This window comes from Lepidothrix coronata, unplaced genomic scaffold, assembly GCF_001604755.1.
Source record: "Lepidothrix coronata isolate B3197 unplaced genomic scaffold, Lepidothrix_coronata-1.0 Scaffold1, whole genome shotgun sequence".
NCBI classification, from domain to species: Eukaryota; Metazoa; Chordata; class Aves; order Passeriformes; family Pipridae; genus Lepidothrix; species Lepidothrix coronata.
In genome coordinates, this window is record NW_016690181.1 from 1,861,787 (window position 1) to 1,875,398 (window position 13,612).

Here is a 13,612-nt window from a genome sequence, read left to right on the forward strand (position 1 = left end):
GCATGCTACCCTATCCCAAGGTCTGGATGCACTCAGCAGGTGGAAAATATGAACAGACTCTTTCTAAGCAGTTACCAGGCTTGTTCAGTACTCCAAGATCCATGCTTTTCAGGGCAGATGCCATTTAATTTTATCAACTCAAAGAGTTTCGCTTGTATTTGCCCTCTGAAAACCACTTCACAAACACTGATCCGCAAGCATCTCCACCTTAAAAATCCTAACAAAAACAGTCAAGAAATCCAGAATGAGCTCTCTGGAGCAGAAAGTAAAGGATTAAATTAAATGGATTAAATCATCTCCTGACAGATACTGGTGCAGTTCTACTTGTTTTTACATCATGGGCCAGTGACTTACTGCAGAAACAGGACAGAGAGAAAAATCATACATCATCTTCAGGATTTATTGACTCTTTTCCTGTTTTAGGCTGATGGAACCCAAATTACCAGCCATTAAGGATGGAGATGGGAAGAAGCAGCAGCAGGGCAAAGGACAAAGTATGGAGCAAGCAAAAAAAAAAATTTACTGTGTTCAGATTAATTTTCTTGTCCCTCAGTTGCATTCATAAAAGCTGAAAAAAATAAAAAAAGGAAGAAAAAGGAAAACAGCTTACTTTGATAAGAGTGCCATCTTCACCTTGGGATCCCTTGTAAAGCTTCTTCTGCTTCCCACTGCTTATGTTGAAAACCCTGAGGGGATGCCAGAAGATAAAATGGTTCAGTTTGCCCAGGTGCTGTTCTGGGGCTCTTTGTCACCAGGATCCTTTTCTATCTCTGTTCCTCATTCCACATAAAATACATGAAACAGGGCCACAGGAAGTGGGGAAATGATCTCCATGAAGTATAACCATCAATCATTTAAATGGTTCAAGAAACAACCTCAAAAGTAATGTAGAGGCAGATTATCTGAATTAAACTTGAGGCTTTATTATCAAGCCTCAGTCCTTCCTGAAGTAAAAGTACCTGTGGCAGCTCCATACTAAAGGAAAGGATTAAGAGAGCAAGACACTTTATTTATGTTAGAATACTAAACCAGTAGTGATATTTAGCTATGACCAAAACTCTCAACATCTCATCCAGCTGCAATAGCAGAAGACACAAAACTACAGAGAAACTCCTTTGCTTACAAGCAAAACAGATTGGAGAAATGGATAAAAAGGAAGCAGAGAATGGACTCCACTTGTTCAAAGACAGTAACACCTAGTTCAGTTTTAGATTCCCACAGTCCCAGCTATTCCACAGGACCTCACAGCTTCTCACTAGACATATCTTCAAAACCAAAAACTACCACAGTGCAGAGGTTCTTGCCCCAAAGCTCAATGATGTGCCAAGAAAGGCACAATTGCTCTCCCACTAGAAGAGCTTTGCTCTGCAGAGCAACCCAGTGAGAAGCCAAGAGTCCCAAGGGCATTTGCACATATCCACAGCTTTTTATCAGTGAGGGGATAGGCAGAGTTCAATCTCATAGTGTGAGGTGAGGCCTCAGATCTGTCTGAAAATGCTGTATTAAAGAACCTAGAGGAACAATGATGAAAATGGGGCCGCCTCATTTAGGACTGCAAACATATTTTCAAGATGAGAAGTAAACTAACCTGATGTTACGATCCTGGCATCCAATAGCTGCATATTTCCAGCTGGGGTCCACATCCATGTCATAGAGAGTGGTCTTCCTAACAATGTGATGTGTTCGGGTAAACTGAACCCCTTCTCCTGTCTAAACATGTGGGCAAAGACCGTGTCAAAATCAAAGAGTTAACCCATTATTAAACACAAATAATACAGATGAGTCTTCTTACACAGCCAGCACAAAACAACCCTTCCCAGGGAGCTGCTGGGAGCAGCTGGGATTGGAGGCACAATGAACTCCTCCCTCCAGCACATACTCTTTCACCACTCCTCACAATAGCTCTGGCAGCAAAAGAAAAGCAGATATCCTAACTGCTCTCTACTTTGCATCTTGCTGTGAAAGGTTAGGCCAGAACTAGCTGCATACTTCACAGAAGTAGTTCTCCAAATGTAATCTCTTGTATCGAGTCAGTGGGAGACAACTGAGACTGCAATAGCAACAAGCTCATAAAGAAACTCTGATATCGTTCTCTGAAGTAGCTCCTTTGTGCAGAGATTATTAATTAAAAGCACACAGAAAAAGCTGTGATAAGGTTACCTTCTGCGCAGTGCGGAAATAGATGCTCTTGTCTGCCCCACAGCTTATCATTCGCACTTTCCCATCATTGGCTGGAACAAAAATGCAGGAGACAAAAGATAAACACAGATTCAAGGTGGAGGAAATGTTTCAGTTCATACCACTCCTCATGTATTCTAGTCCTAATTAGCTAAGCCTGACTGCTTTGTAAGCAGCAAAACAGAAATCCTGTCTCAGGGACAGCATTTGTTGTTAATGCTCAGAGTGCATGTGGCCCTAATGCAGCTTTATAGAACAGATTAGGATGTAATTCTGTCTTCTCCCTCACCAGTATGCTCATGTGCTGACTCTCTCTGTGCCACAGCATTCCATGGCAATATGGCACGTTCACACTTGGTATGAGCTGAAAACAGGCAACAGGCACTTTTCAGACCTCAGAGTTGGTCACTTGTTTCTTGCCACCCTTTCTTACTGCAGGGTCAGACTTTCCTTCTTCCCTTAGCAATCTTCTGTAACCAATCTGCTCCTTCAGCAAAGGAACACCTGATACAACTCAAAGTAATGAAAACTAATCCAATATCACACAGGCCCTTGAACTGCACCCATTTAAAGCACGCCTGCACTTGGCTCACAGACCAGCACAAAGGTCTCAGCTGCCAGGCCTTAAGCCCAGTTCCCTCATCTACTGGGAGATCATCTGGCTGCATTCAAGGCCAGCTCACTGATAAGACAGACTTGTTAGAGAAACTTTTGCTGGACTTGAAGCTCCTCAAGGAAAAAAAAAACCCTTGAAAAAGCCACACAGTGGCTCTGGGTGGCCTCTGCTATGAAGCTTCAGCGAGGTCCCTTCACTCTGGAGCTATTTTCAAGCTGAGGTTCTCATCCTTGAGCCCCAGCTGAGCTATACTGCAGCAGCATTGCAACCACACCTGGGCCTGGACACATATCCCACTGATCCGAATCCTGACCCTGACCCACAGACTCAGATTCCTGATTTGAACTCAAACCTGCCTTGTTGCCAAGGGCTTGTGATGCTACACTTGTCTCACAGGTGCTGAACTGTGGCTGACCCTGACCACTGTCTTCAGACTGATCCAGACCTTGCACTGCTGACCAGTCTTATCACCGTGGATTTGTCTGGTGATCTGGACTACTAGGTGGATCTAGTTGGACTTGATCTGTTCCACCCTGTTCAGGTAATTGTGGGACCATCCCACTGCCGGTGAGGTTACTACCTTTACCTGCCTTCCTGGCTACCAGCTTGGCCTGACGGAGCAGCCAACCCTTGCTATTCCTGACAACAGCACAGTACAGCACACTGGTGTCTGACCATCAGTGGTAACTGAGTGCTGGGGATGCAACATGCTCTATTACCACAAATGCAAAGTCTTACACTGGTTTGCAATGACAACTTTACTTGTGACTAGCTAATCCTGAAACTTTTTTTTTGCTGGTTTGGGGAATTTTTTGGACAACTGTTTCACAGCTCTTCTCACTAAGAACAACGTTTAGCCATCTGACATCAGTTAAAGGGAGTAAATCATTACAGAAAAACAGCTTTCCAAAGAAATGTTGAGGACGGCAATCAGGAAAGGTTTTTTGAGTGGGGAGGAAGGAGAGAAGAAGAAAACAAAAAAGGAAAAGAAGGCAACTATCATGACATATCACCTTCTGTTAGGACTGCAGCTACAAAAGATGGCATAAAAAAAACCAGATGCAGCTCCAAATTGGCCTAGCCCAGTATTTAAGTAGCTAAAATTACTGCCACAATGGAACAACAGCAGTGCTCAAATCCAGCTTTGGAGGGAGGCCATGATTCTCTACCTGCAAACTTCACTGCAGTGATGGAAGAAGAATGTTCATCCAGGGTCTGCTGCAGGCTATAGTCCTTCCCAGCATCCAAGACATGAATCAGTCTATCCCGACTGGCTGAGGCTAAGAGCTTTAAACCTGTCATAAAGTTAAAAAGAGTGCATGACCATTTTCAAAAGAGCTTCTCAAGTCATCTTAGGGACAAAGCATTATACTGTAGCAAACTGCATGGAAGGACACAAAGGAACACTCCCGGATTTCACACTACAATAATAAACAGAACAAGTTTCAATCTCAACTTACCATAGTCCAAAGAAAAGTATGAGAAAGAAGCCTTTTTGTAAAGTCTGGCTGTACTGGCCCAACTCTGCAAGCCTGCTCCAAAATCCAGGAGTAGCTCACCACTGAAAATTCTAACATACCATGGCTGGACATTCTGACTTGCTCAATACTATATTCATACGCAAAAAGGAAGAAGCTCTATTGCATTTACCTGTGTCGGGTTTGGAGTATTCCAGACACAGGATCTCGGAGTCATGGGCTTCCACTTTCAGCATTTCTTTCAGAGACTGCAACTCATATATCCTAAGACACAACATGACTCATTTCAGTATGTTTAATAAAATTAGCAAGACCTGGTTTTGATTCTCATGCCTGGCTAGTTTGCAATCTGCATAAGAAGCTTTATGGGATTACCTGAGAGTGCCTATCCTGTCTCCTGAGGCCAGGTGCTCCCCACTGGGACTCACACAGACAGTGCGTATCCCCACCTTCGTATCCATCACTTGTGCATCAGCTTTCTCTGCACTTCCTGCTGAGTTGTAATCAGTGTCCAGAAGTACCTGAGTGTTGTCATCTACATAGATGATTTTCATCAAGTCCTGGGGACACAATACACCCAGAAATATTTAATAGTTACAAAATATGAAAGCGAAGCATCTGCCTTAGAAACTGGGCTCCTGGCCAACCTATGCACTTCATTGGCAATAATGCTGTAATTGCTAGGAACAAGCACTAAGCCTCTTCATACTGTGGGATGAAAGTTTCAAAACTGTGTCTCACGATGACCCTTTGCAAGATTACCCTTCAAGCTAGAAATTAGCAGCATCTCCTGCACTACAGACAAACTCTGGGATTACTGATTACAGCATATTAGGGCACACAGCAGGAATCTGAAAGACTTCTAGAGATCATCCAAGTCAGCCTTCTGAGAGCTGATAGAAAAAGTAGGACTTTTTTCTATCTGATTCCTAAGGTCAGGCCAATGGGTCCACAGATCTTCCAGTACAACTGAGAGTGGAAGCAAATGTCCATACGTAATCACTGATCTGTATGAGTATCCTCTCTGTTATATAGATGAAGTGAGTGTAAACTGTCTCATTCAATTCTCCCAAACCTCTGCCTCGTTTAATGCACCTTTTCCAAACAAATCTGTAAGTGATTACACATTACAGAGATGGAGAAAAAGAGAAACAGCTCTCCTGAAGCATACGGCCCTCATGGAAGAGACTAAGCTTGGTGAATCCTTGGGTGGTTTATGAAAACAGCAACAGACTCCAGCTCTACTTCAGACAAACTGCCTTTCTACCCAATACTCCCTTCATGTTTCTTTGGGTTCATACATTTAATCAGACTTGTGCTCAGTTTACAGAGAAGCTTGTGTTGACTCAGAGATCCAAAGAAGTTTGGGCCTTAACCTGGGTATACCTGTGCATGAGGAAGACCAACCCCAAGGGCAAAGAGGTGATCAAAACCTAGGATCTTACATTGCTGAGGATGTTGCGGTGCAGGGCTGTGCCGTGGATGTTGGAGCTTTCAGTGTTCCACAGACGAATGGTGTTGTCAGAGGAGCAGGTGATGAAAGAGCCAGGAGGGAGGCATGGCTGGTTGTTGTCCTTCACCTCTGGATACATCTAAGGGCAAGTAAAATCAAACCCTTAATGAGATTGCCTGGCACCTGGCATCCTAGACAGCAGTAGCAAGTTTCAAAACAAAATGAGACAAAAGGGCTGTCCTCTCTGTTTTGTAAAGGTGAAAGCCAGACAGTTCTAATGAAAACCTGTTTGCAGACCAGAGCTTCACATTCACTTCAAACAAACATTCACTGAGCCTCCCTGAACATAGAAAATTTCCTTAAGAACTTAGCAACAAGCCAGCATCCTTTGTTTCTAATAGTTCAAAGTTAGTTCAAAAGAGTACCTCAAAGACCATACAAAAATGACCATGCAACAACCACCTCGCAACTTTCATCTACTACTGCTGATTTATAATTCAGAAGGAAATGGTGAGGTGCAATTAATAAATAATAATAGAGTCCTCAATCACTTCCCTCTTTCCTGACCACTGTTGAACATATTTCAACATATTAACAACTACATTGTTTCCTATACCTCCTTTCCTTCCCTCTGTTCCTCTGAAGGAAAGGCAACTAAACAGACTGGAAGATGACAGCCACTTGAGAGGCTACTTCCACATGTTCTGGTACATAGGTGAAGAAGGAGCAGACTTCAGATCTTAGCACCTGTTTCATTCTTTTGACTTTGGAGCACTTGCTCATCATAGACCTCAAATAATTTTTTTTGAGGTCAGCAGTAACCTCTTGTGCATTTTCTAAAAGGAACCCTTGCATTCAGCTTTGTCCAGTTCTGCTCCTTCTCCCACCTCTCACATTTTAACGGTGAAATATTTTTTCCCAGTAGCACACTGCCTCTCACGCTTTTGGTCAGCCATTGCAATGCAGCAAAAGAACTGTTCCCAGCTCCAACTCAGGCCACGTAGGAACCACACTAACCACAGGAGAAAATTTGAGTCAATTCTTTCTCTCTGCAATAAGTGGTTGCATTCAAATTTGGCAGTTCCTCAGATGACTTCCTCAGCTGCAACTCACAATCCGACACTTTTGCTTGTAGACAACATACCTCAATGTTCCACACACAGGAAGAGTGGTACAAAGCAGAGTACACCTTGCCCACTTTCTTCGGGTCTTTGACATCCCACACGTACAGGCTGTGGTCGTTGTATACACAGGAAAGCCACTGGTTGGTGGGGTCAAATGTCAAGGCAATCGTGTCTGGATACTTCGCATCAGCCATACCAGAGAAAAGACGGCTGCATGAAGAGAGAAAAACAGCCTGGTTAACTTGTGCTCTCTAGGAGTCAGGGCAAGGAGGTGAAGCATGAGAGCTCGGATTCTCCACAGGATGCTGGTGAAGTGAACAATACACTGTGGCATACATAGGTAGAGAGAGTAGTTGGCTGGGAAGACCTGTCTCTTGAACAACCAGAGTCCCAAAAGAAGCCTCAAAGTCCCATGGCAAAAGTTATACTCCTTGCCATCTAACTCAGAGTCCCACCACAAACAGGTGACTGACTTCCTCTGAAGAAGAACCAAACAGAACGTTTGATCATCACTTACCACTGCATAACCAGGTGGCAAAATTAAAATCCAAGTCAAATAATCTCAAAACAAAGGGGAGGATCGTCTTCTGGTGGGTACTATATTTTGTTTACTTATAGCAAGAATTGCTCTCACCAAGAAGAATAAGTACTGCACTCAAAAGGAGCACATCAGCACAAGGGACAATGAAATGGTTCATTTCAGTGGCCACTTGTCTGACCTGCCTTCCTTCCACCCCTGTCCCACACACAGGCCAGCGTGGTGCTGCTTGCAGCAACTTGTGAGATGGGCAACTGCAGATGAGTACTGTCTTTACTAGATAAGCAAGCTGTCTGTTGCTAACTTAAAAAGGAATTCTGCATAATAAGTAAACATGTCTTTATCCCAGTGTGGCCCAAGATCACACCATGTGAACCCTGCATCTCCTCTACAGGGGTGCTCTGTTCAGTTCTGCTGCCATGCATGTAAAGGAACTGCTCTGTTGACCTCAGGTGAACTCAGCCATCCCACAGTGCTGCTAATGATATTGAACAAGGTAATTATAGCCAGAGTGCCAGGGTGTTGAGAGCAGGTAATTTAAAAGGACTGGTGGAGCCAAAGTGCACATAGCTCATGAGACAACTGGAACCCTTCTTCTTCACTTGGAAAGGTTTGAGAGTTGGAAGAGTACAGCCCAGATTCTACTGAAAAATCAGGTCATTGATACAGTTGTGGGCAGTTGAAGGCGGGCAACCAGCATCCCACAGAGAAGCTCTGGCATGCATGGGAATAAAAGGAGTCCTGTGTTTTCAAGCTTCTTTAGAAGTAATAAATTAATTTTTAAATGTTGTTAAGATTGTAATCAGTGCTACAAATACATATTTCACATTTATGAATATTTCTGCTTGACTGATGCATGAGAGTAGCAGAGAGTATTTTTAAAGGGTCCATGTATACAATTGCTTGACTTTAGCACTATTAGAAACTGTTTGCATTTTAAATTGAGAGAGTTCTTTTTTCAACTCCTTTACTGGAACATCATTATCTCCCACTTCATTTTCTGAAGGAAGATTGTACAGGGCGCTGTTTGACTCTTACCTAAAGCTCCAAAGAAAAGTTGAGAGTACATATCTGTAGACATGGAGACTACAGATATCCAGTGGAATAATGGCTGGTGAATTCATACCATTTTTAGATTTCTCTCCCCACTAGTGACAGAAATTAAAGAAAATGACTGGGAAAGCCTCCAATCAGGATTGGCAAACAGCAACACATGAAGGGTTTTCTCTAGCATAAGCCTCTGCAAGCTGGCAGACAGAACCGTATAGAAATCATATTACCCACCTCAGAAGGTAAGAAATAGAAAACCAAGACAGAATATACTGGAACAAGGTAGGAAAACAATAAAACAGAATGCACAAGGTTGCAGGAGAAGAAAGACTACAGACAATAGTAGATTTAGGTCTTTAGGCTGCAAGGGAGCCTTTGAAAAAGTGCCCCATGAGAGCCTGGGCATCTCTTAACAAGATCATTATATTGCTACGAAGGAGAGTCTTCATCCCTTACCAGTGATAAGCAAAGGATGTCCCAAGGTACAGGAACAACTGAAGTGTGCCACAGCATCCTGTGCCCTCTGCCTGCTTGTTCACAGCAACCACTGTCAAAAGGCCACCAAACCCAAGCAATTCCAGGGACATGAGGAGCAAGATACTCTGTATAGTCCAGCAACCAGCTTTGGGCTGTAGCCCAGTCACACATGGCAAGGCTGCAACAGCTCAGAGAGATCTCCAACAGGCTGCCAATTTTAATCCATAAAAAGAGCACACTCCAGATGGCAAAGGTCTGGGGAACAGTTCTAACTCCTACAAGCCTCCCTTGCTCCCTTCCACCTTTCTCCACCATACCTGGCCTCAGTCACACTCGCGATGTCTGTTCCCAGAAAGTGTGGCTTCGGCAGTGTGGTGACAAAGTGAAGGTTCAGAGGGTTAAAAATCCGCACGGTGCCATCAGCGCAGCCACAGAAGATGTAGTCGTGATTCACAGAGATGCAGTTTGCCACAGTGGTCTGAGGAGGACACAGCACACAAGAATGAGCAACGTGCTCACATGTCAAAGGTCACCAGATACACGATAGGGTGAACAGCAAATTGACAGACAAAGGAGTCATGGTCAGAAAAGTTGTAGTGAAGTCGAGCCCTGGGAGTAAGGAAAAGCCTAAAAATCCATTTTTCCTTTCTGAAGAGCTTCTCAGCGAAGGTTCATTGCAGATTCCAAGTGGTTAAAAAAAAAGCCTACTTCCTCTGCCACCCACTGTGACAGGAGGTCAGCAGAGCTACACATTTGGTCCAGCTAAGTCCTACTCTGAACACTGCTTTTCTTCCTGTGACATTCAACACCACTGGCAGGCAAGCAGCACCTCACCTGTACTAGCACACCAACACATTACCTGTCACAAGGGGATAAGAAAAGAAAAAAATGGATTTTCTTCCCCTCCCTTTGGGATTTGTACAAATGGCAGAAAGTGGTACAAAATGGAGTGTGGTGAAAAGGGAATGAGTTCAATGCAAAAAGTTTTTTCAACTTACTGTGAAGCTGTCTGTATTCTGAGCGAGAGTGAAAGGCAGATTTTAGAGAGGAAAGGAAAGAAAAGAAGAGGCATTTCATTTGAGTGAAAGTGTGGAATTTTCCCTTGATTTTAATACACTGGATCCTTTCAGGTGGGCATGTTACATTCAACTGAAAGGAAAATAAGCACGATCAAATTCTTAACTATGGGCCAACCTGGTGGTTTAGAATAGCCAAACCAACTAGTACATTCAGAACCTGCATTTGAGATGCACAAGCCAAGTAAGACACTGCAGAGTGTTCTGATAGAAATCAGAATCCTCCTAAAACTACTTCTCCAGGCCCAGCCAGGAGGGACCATGCAGGGGTTGCCAAAGCCAAATAAGGACACTGCTTTGCCAGAAGAGCAGTAGCTGTAATGCTGAAGCCTGCAAATGAAAGAGCCTCAATGATTAATAAAATCCCTTTGCCAAGAAGCAATACTATTTTTGCCTGGCCTTCCAGAGTAAATCACAGAATAGCAGAGGCCCAATTACTTTCACTGCTTGTTGTCAGCTTGCAGTCCGAGTGCCCTTATTATTTGTTGTTCCTGCTCTGCTTCAGCAGGCACAAACACTGCAGAATAGGAGGATGTAAAACTCACCCTCAGCTCCACCCACTTGTCTAGCAGCCTTTTTTCATTGAATTCGCAGAGCAAGCCTGAGGATGTGATACAGAAGGTGCTTTCAGCTTTTTTGCCCCTTCCACAAGCCACGTCCGCAAAGAAGTTGTTCCTCAGTTCTCCAAGCAATCCTGAGCGACCTAGCAAGGGGACTGTGGCATTGACCTACCAATAGAAAACAGTTTGTTAGAAATAGAGCAAGGCACTTCAGGTAGACAGTAATTTTTTAGAACATCAAGCCTTGAGTGCTGAAGTAACTCAAAAAAGAACTGCCAACAGCCTACAAAGAGAGGTTTTACTTGCTGTTCATGTTTACAGCTGTTCATGAGCACACAAAGATCATCATAGGAGGATTCTGTCCCCCAGAGAAAAACAGAACAGTTAAAAGTTTAAACACTTTATTTGACACTTCAAAATGACACTCACAACCTTTTGAGAAGCTCACATCAATTGTCATACAGCTCTCCCCACCTCTGTGTTCCAAGGAGTTGAAATGATTGCAGCTCTTCTCTAATTTATTTGTCCTTCAGTATATGTGACTACAAAAGAACAAGTATGCTGCTATGCAACTCCAGGAGCAATGCCCCTGCCTCAGTGCAGGATAAGATAAGCTTTTAGTGCTATCAGCCCATGGAGAGACTGAGACTTGAGAGCCAGGGTGGAGGGCTATTCTTGACTCCTAGCAAAATCAAAGAGTTCCCACTTCCCACAGCTCACTGGGGAAAATCTATCCCACTCTAAGATGGAAATGTCTGTTCACAGCTCAGCCTTGATGCACTTCCTCTCACCTTGGAGGTCTTGCTGTCATCCAGGTACCAGAACTTGATATGTCGATTTCCAGCAGTGACAAAGTAACTGCAGTCCTCTGAGAATGACACAGCTGTCACTTTACTTGAGACTTTGTTGGCTGCCACTACGATGTTTTTCTGGAAATATAATTGTTTAGATTGATTAATTTCTTTACTCAGAAACAAAGGAAACTAATTTCAATTACAGGCACATATGCAGTACAAGCACTGCAGCAGGGAAAAGATGAGGCCCAAACTATTCCCCATTCACCTCTGAATATGACCTCCCCAGCATTAGCTGGAAACATTGATTTGGCAGACAGTACAATTCACTTTACATTCGATTCCACTTCCACGGGATCCAGAACAAATCAGCAGGCACTAGTGCCTGCAGGAACTTGCTGTCTGAGCCATAACAAACATGCTGGTTTCACAATCACCAGGAGCCAAGAGCAAAGCCATTTCCTTTCCTAAACAGCAAATACATATGTAGGCCAGCACAAGGAGGAGCTCTGCCAGCCCCCAGGCAGCAGTGAGGGCAAGGCACTCAAGATGGGGAACAGGTATTTTTTCACAGGGAAAACAGTACTTCCATAAATTATGGTTCTTCCATAAATTCTCTCTTTTCTTTAAAGACATGATGCTTTATCAAAAGACCCAAAATACAAAAAGATTGGAAGGGAAAAAGCAAAATCTGCTATACCTCAAATGTGCACTTTAAAATGTCAAAGAGTTTGGAAAAGGAGTAAGAACACACAGGGACAGAAAACAGGATGCAAAATGGTCAAGAGACCAGAAGCTCCCTGTTCACAATATCATCGCTCAGTTTTCCTCCCACTGCCTTTCCCCAGGGAATGGTAGAAGTGAGAATAAAAAAAATTTCCCCTCTGTCTGTGGTGGGTTTGCAACCATGCAGCACATGGCTGACAACAGTCCATCCCTTTTCATCCTTGCTCTGTTTCCTTTACCTTTCCTTTTAGGGACTCAGTTGCTCCCAGTCTTCCCAACACAATGCCCTCAGTATAAAAATCACTTCACTCCAAGGGCCCCACTAGACTGCGTGCTGACAGAACTGAAGAAACCAGCAACAGAGAAATCTAGGCTTCTGCACTGTCACCATGGAGGATCCCCCAACCCAGACCAGAGGAAAAGCAAGTGGGACAGCGACTATCATAACTTCTTTCAAGACAGTGCACAGAGAAAGGCTTAGGACCCTTGCAGACCTTAACATCTGGATCATTGCTGTGTTCTTTCTTTAGTGAAGCAAAGAAACCCTACAGACAACAGGGGTTCTCTTTTCCACCACAGTCAAAAGACTAAGTCTCCCAGCCAGGAAAAACAGGGAAAATCAAAGCAGTAGCACAGAGGATAGAAGAAGGGTTGTGGTTAAAAATGCTGGAAAATGCTTCAGGAGATCTGTATTCACATCTTGGTCTCTCAGTCTTCGTTGACTTTGGTCAGGTAAAGTATCTCTAGTTGTGGTGTCCTGCCTGCAAAATAAAGGCTAGCTGGAACTCTTGACAGTCACAGTCTGGAGTGTATGCTTAAAGTGTGTGTTCTTCATCACAGAAGAGTGAGACAGTCCTCATCTCACAAGTTCTCATGCACATAATTATACAGTGAACAGAAAAACCTGCATAAGGCAAGACAAAGCTACTTGCAGAGTCCCACACATGGCACACATTGTGATCCTCTCCAAGTCACTACTTTCATTTATATAAGTGTAAAGAACCAAAAGGCTGAGCACTCACATCTCAACACTGACATATGCACTTAGGTTTTAACACTACACACAGTTCAGCTACACAAAAAATAGGAAGGTCAAATTTCAGCTTATGCGGAAGACAACAGTGAGATTTTAAATTACAGCACAGGAAATGTGATGAAAAGAGTAACATACTAAATGAGCATGGACTTACAAGCTGCAAGAGAAGAGAAGGCTCTGGGGAGACCTTATAGCAGCCTTCCACTACCTAATGGGGGTCTATAGGAAACATGGGGAGGGACCCTTTATCAGGGAGTGTAGTGATAGGACAACGGGTAGTGGTTTTAAACTGAAAGAGGGTAGATTTAGATTAGATGTTACGAAGAAATTCTTTATTGTGAGGGCGATGAGGCACTGGAATGAAATTCTTTACTGTGAGTGTTGTGAGGCACTGGAACAAGCTGAGAAGTTGTAGATGCCGCATCCCTGAATATTTTCAAGGCCAGATTGAATGAGGCTTTGATGGGATTTCCACCTGCTCTAGTGGAAGCTGTCCCTGCCCATGG

General features: G+C 43.6%; 1 protein-coding gene across 4 annotated transcripts in view; it reads right to left on the reverse strand.

The window, feature by feature from the left end:
• Positions 1 to 13,612, reverse strand: part of MAPKBP1 (mitogen-activated protein kinase binding protein 1) — a 102,695-nt gene that overhangs the window by 31,347 nt on the left and 57,736 nt on the right. For 3 of the 4 annotated variants that reach the window (XM_017811622.1, XM_017811620.1, XM_017811612.1), the window contains exons 7-18: positions 11,342 to 11,479; positions 10,536 to 10,718; positions 9,913 to 9,930; positions 9,232 to 9,392; positions 6,870 to 7,059; positions 5,718 to 5,864; positions 4,648 to 4,832; positions 4,445 to 4,536; positions 3,964 to 4,089; positions 2,161 to 2,231; positions 1,589 to 1,710; positions 611 to 686 (exon numbers count right to left, since the gene is read on the reverse strand). In XM_017811622.1, coding sequence (XP_017667111.1) covers positions 611 to 686; positions 1,589 to 1,710; positions 2,161 to 2,231; positions 3,964 to 4,089; positions 4,445 to 4,536; positions 4,648 to 4,832; positions 5,718 to 5,864; positions 6,870 to 7,059; positions 9,232 to 9,392; positions 9,913 to 9,930; positions 10,536 to 10,718; positions 11,342 to 11,479 — 1,509 coding nt within the window. The remainder of the gene's footprint in view (positions 1 to 610; positions 687 to 1,588; positions 1,711 to 2,160; positions 2,232 to 3,963; positions 4,090 to 4,444; positions 4,537 to 4,647; positions 4,833 to 5,717; positions 5,865 to 6,869; positions 7,060 to 9,231; positions 9,393 to 9,912; positions 9,931 to 10,535; positions 10,719 to 11,341; positions 11,480 to 13,612) is intronic. The other variant, XM_017811606.1, reaches the window with a different exon arrangement.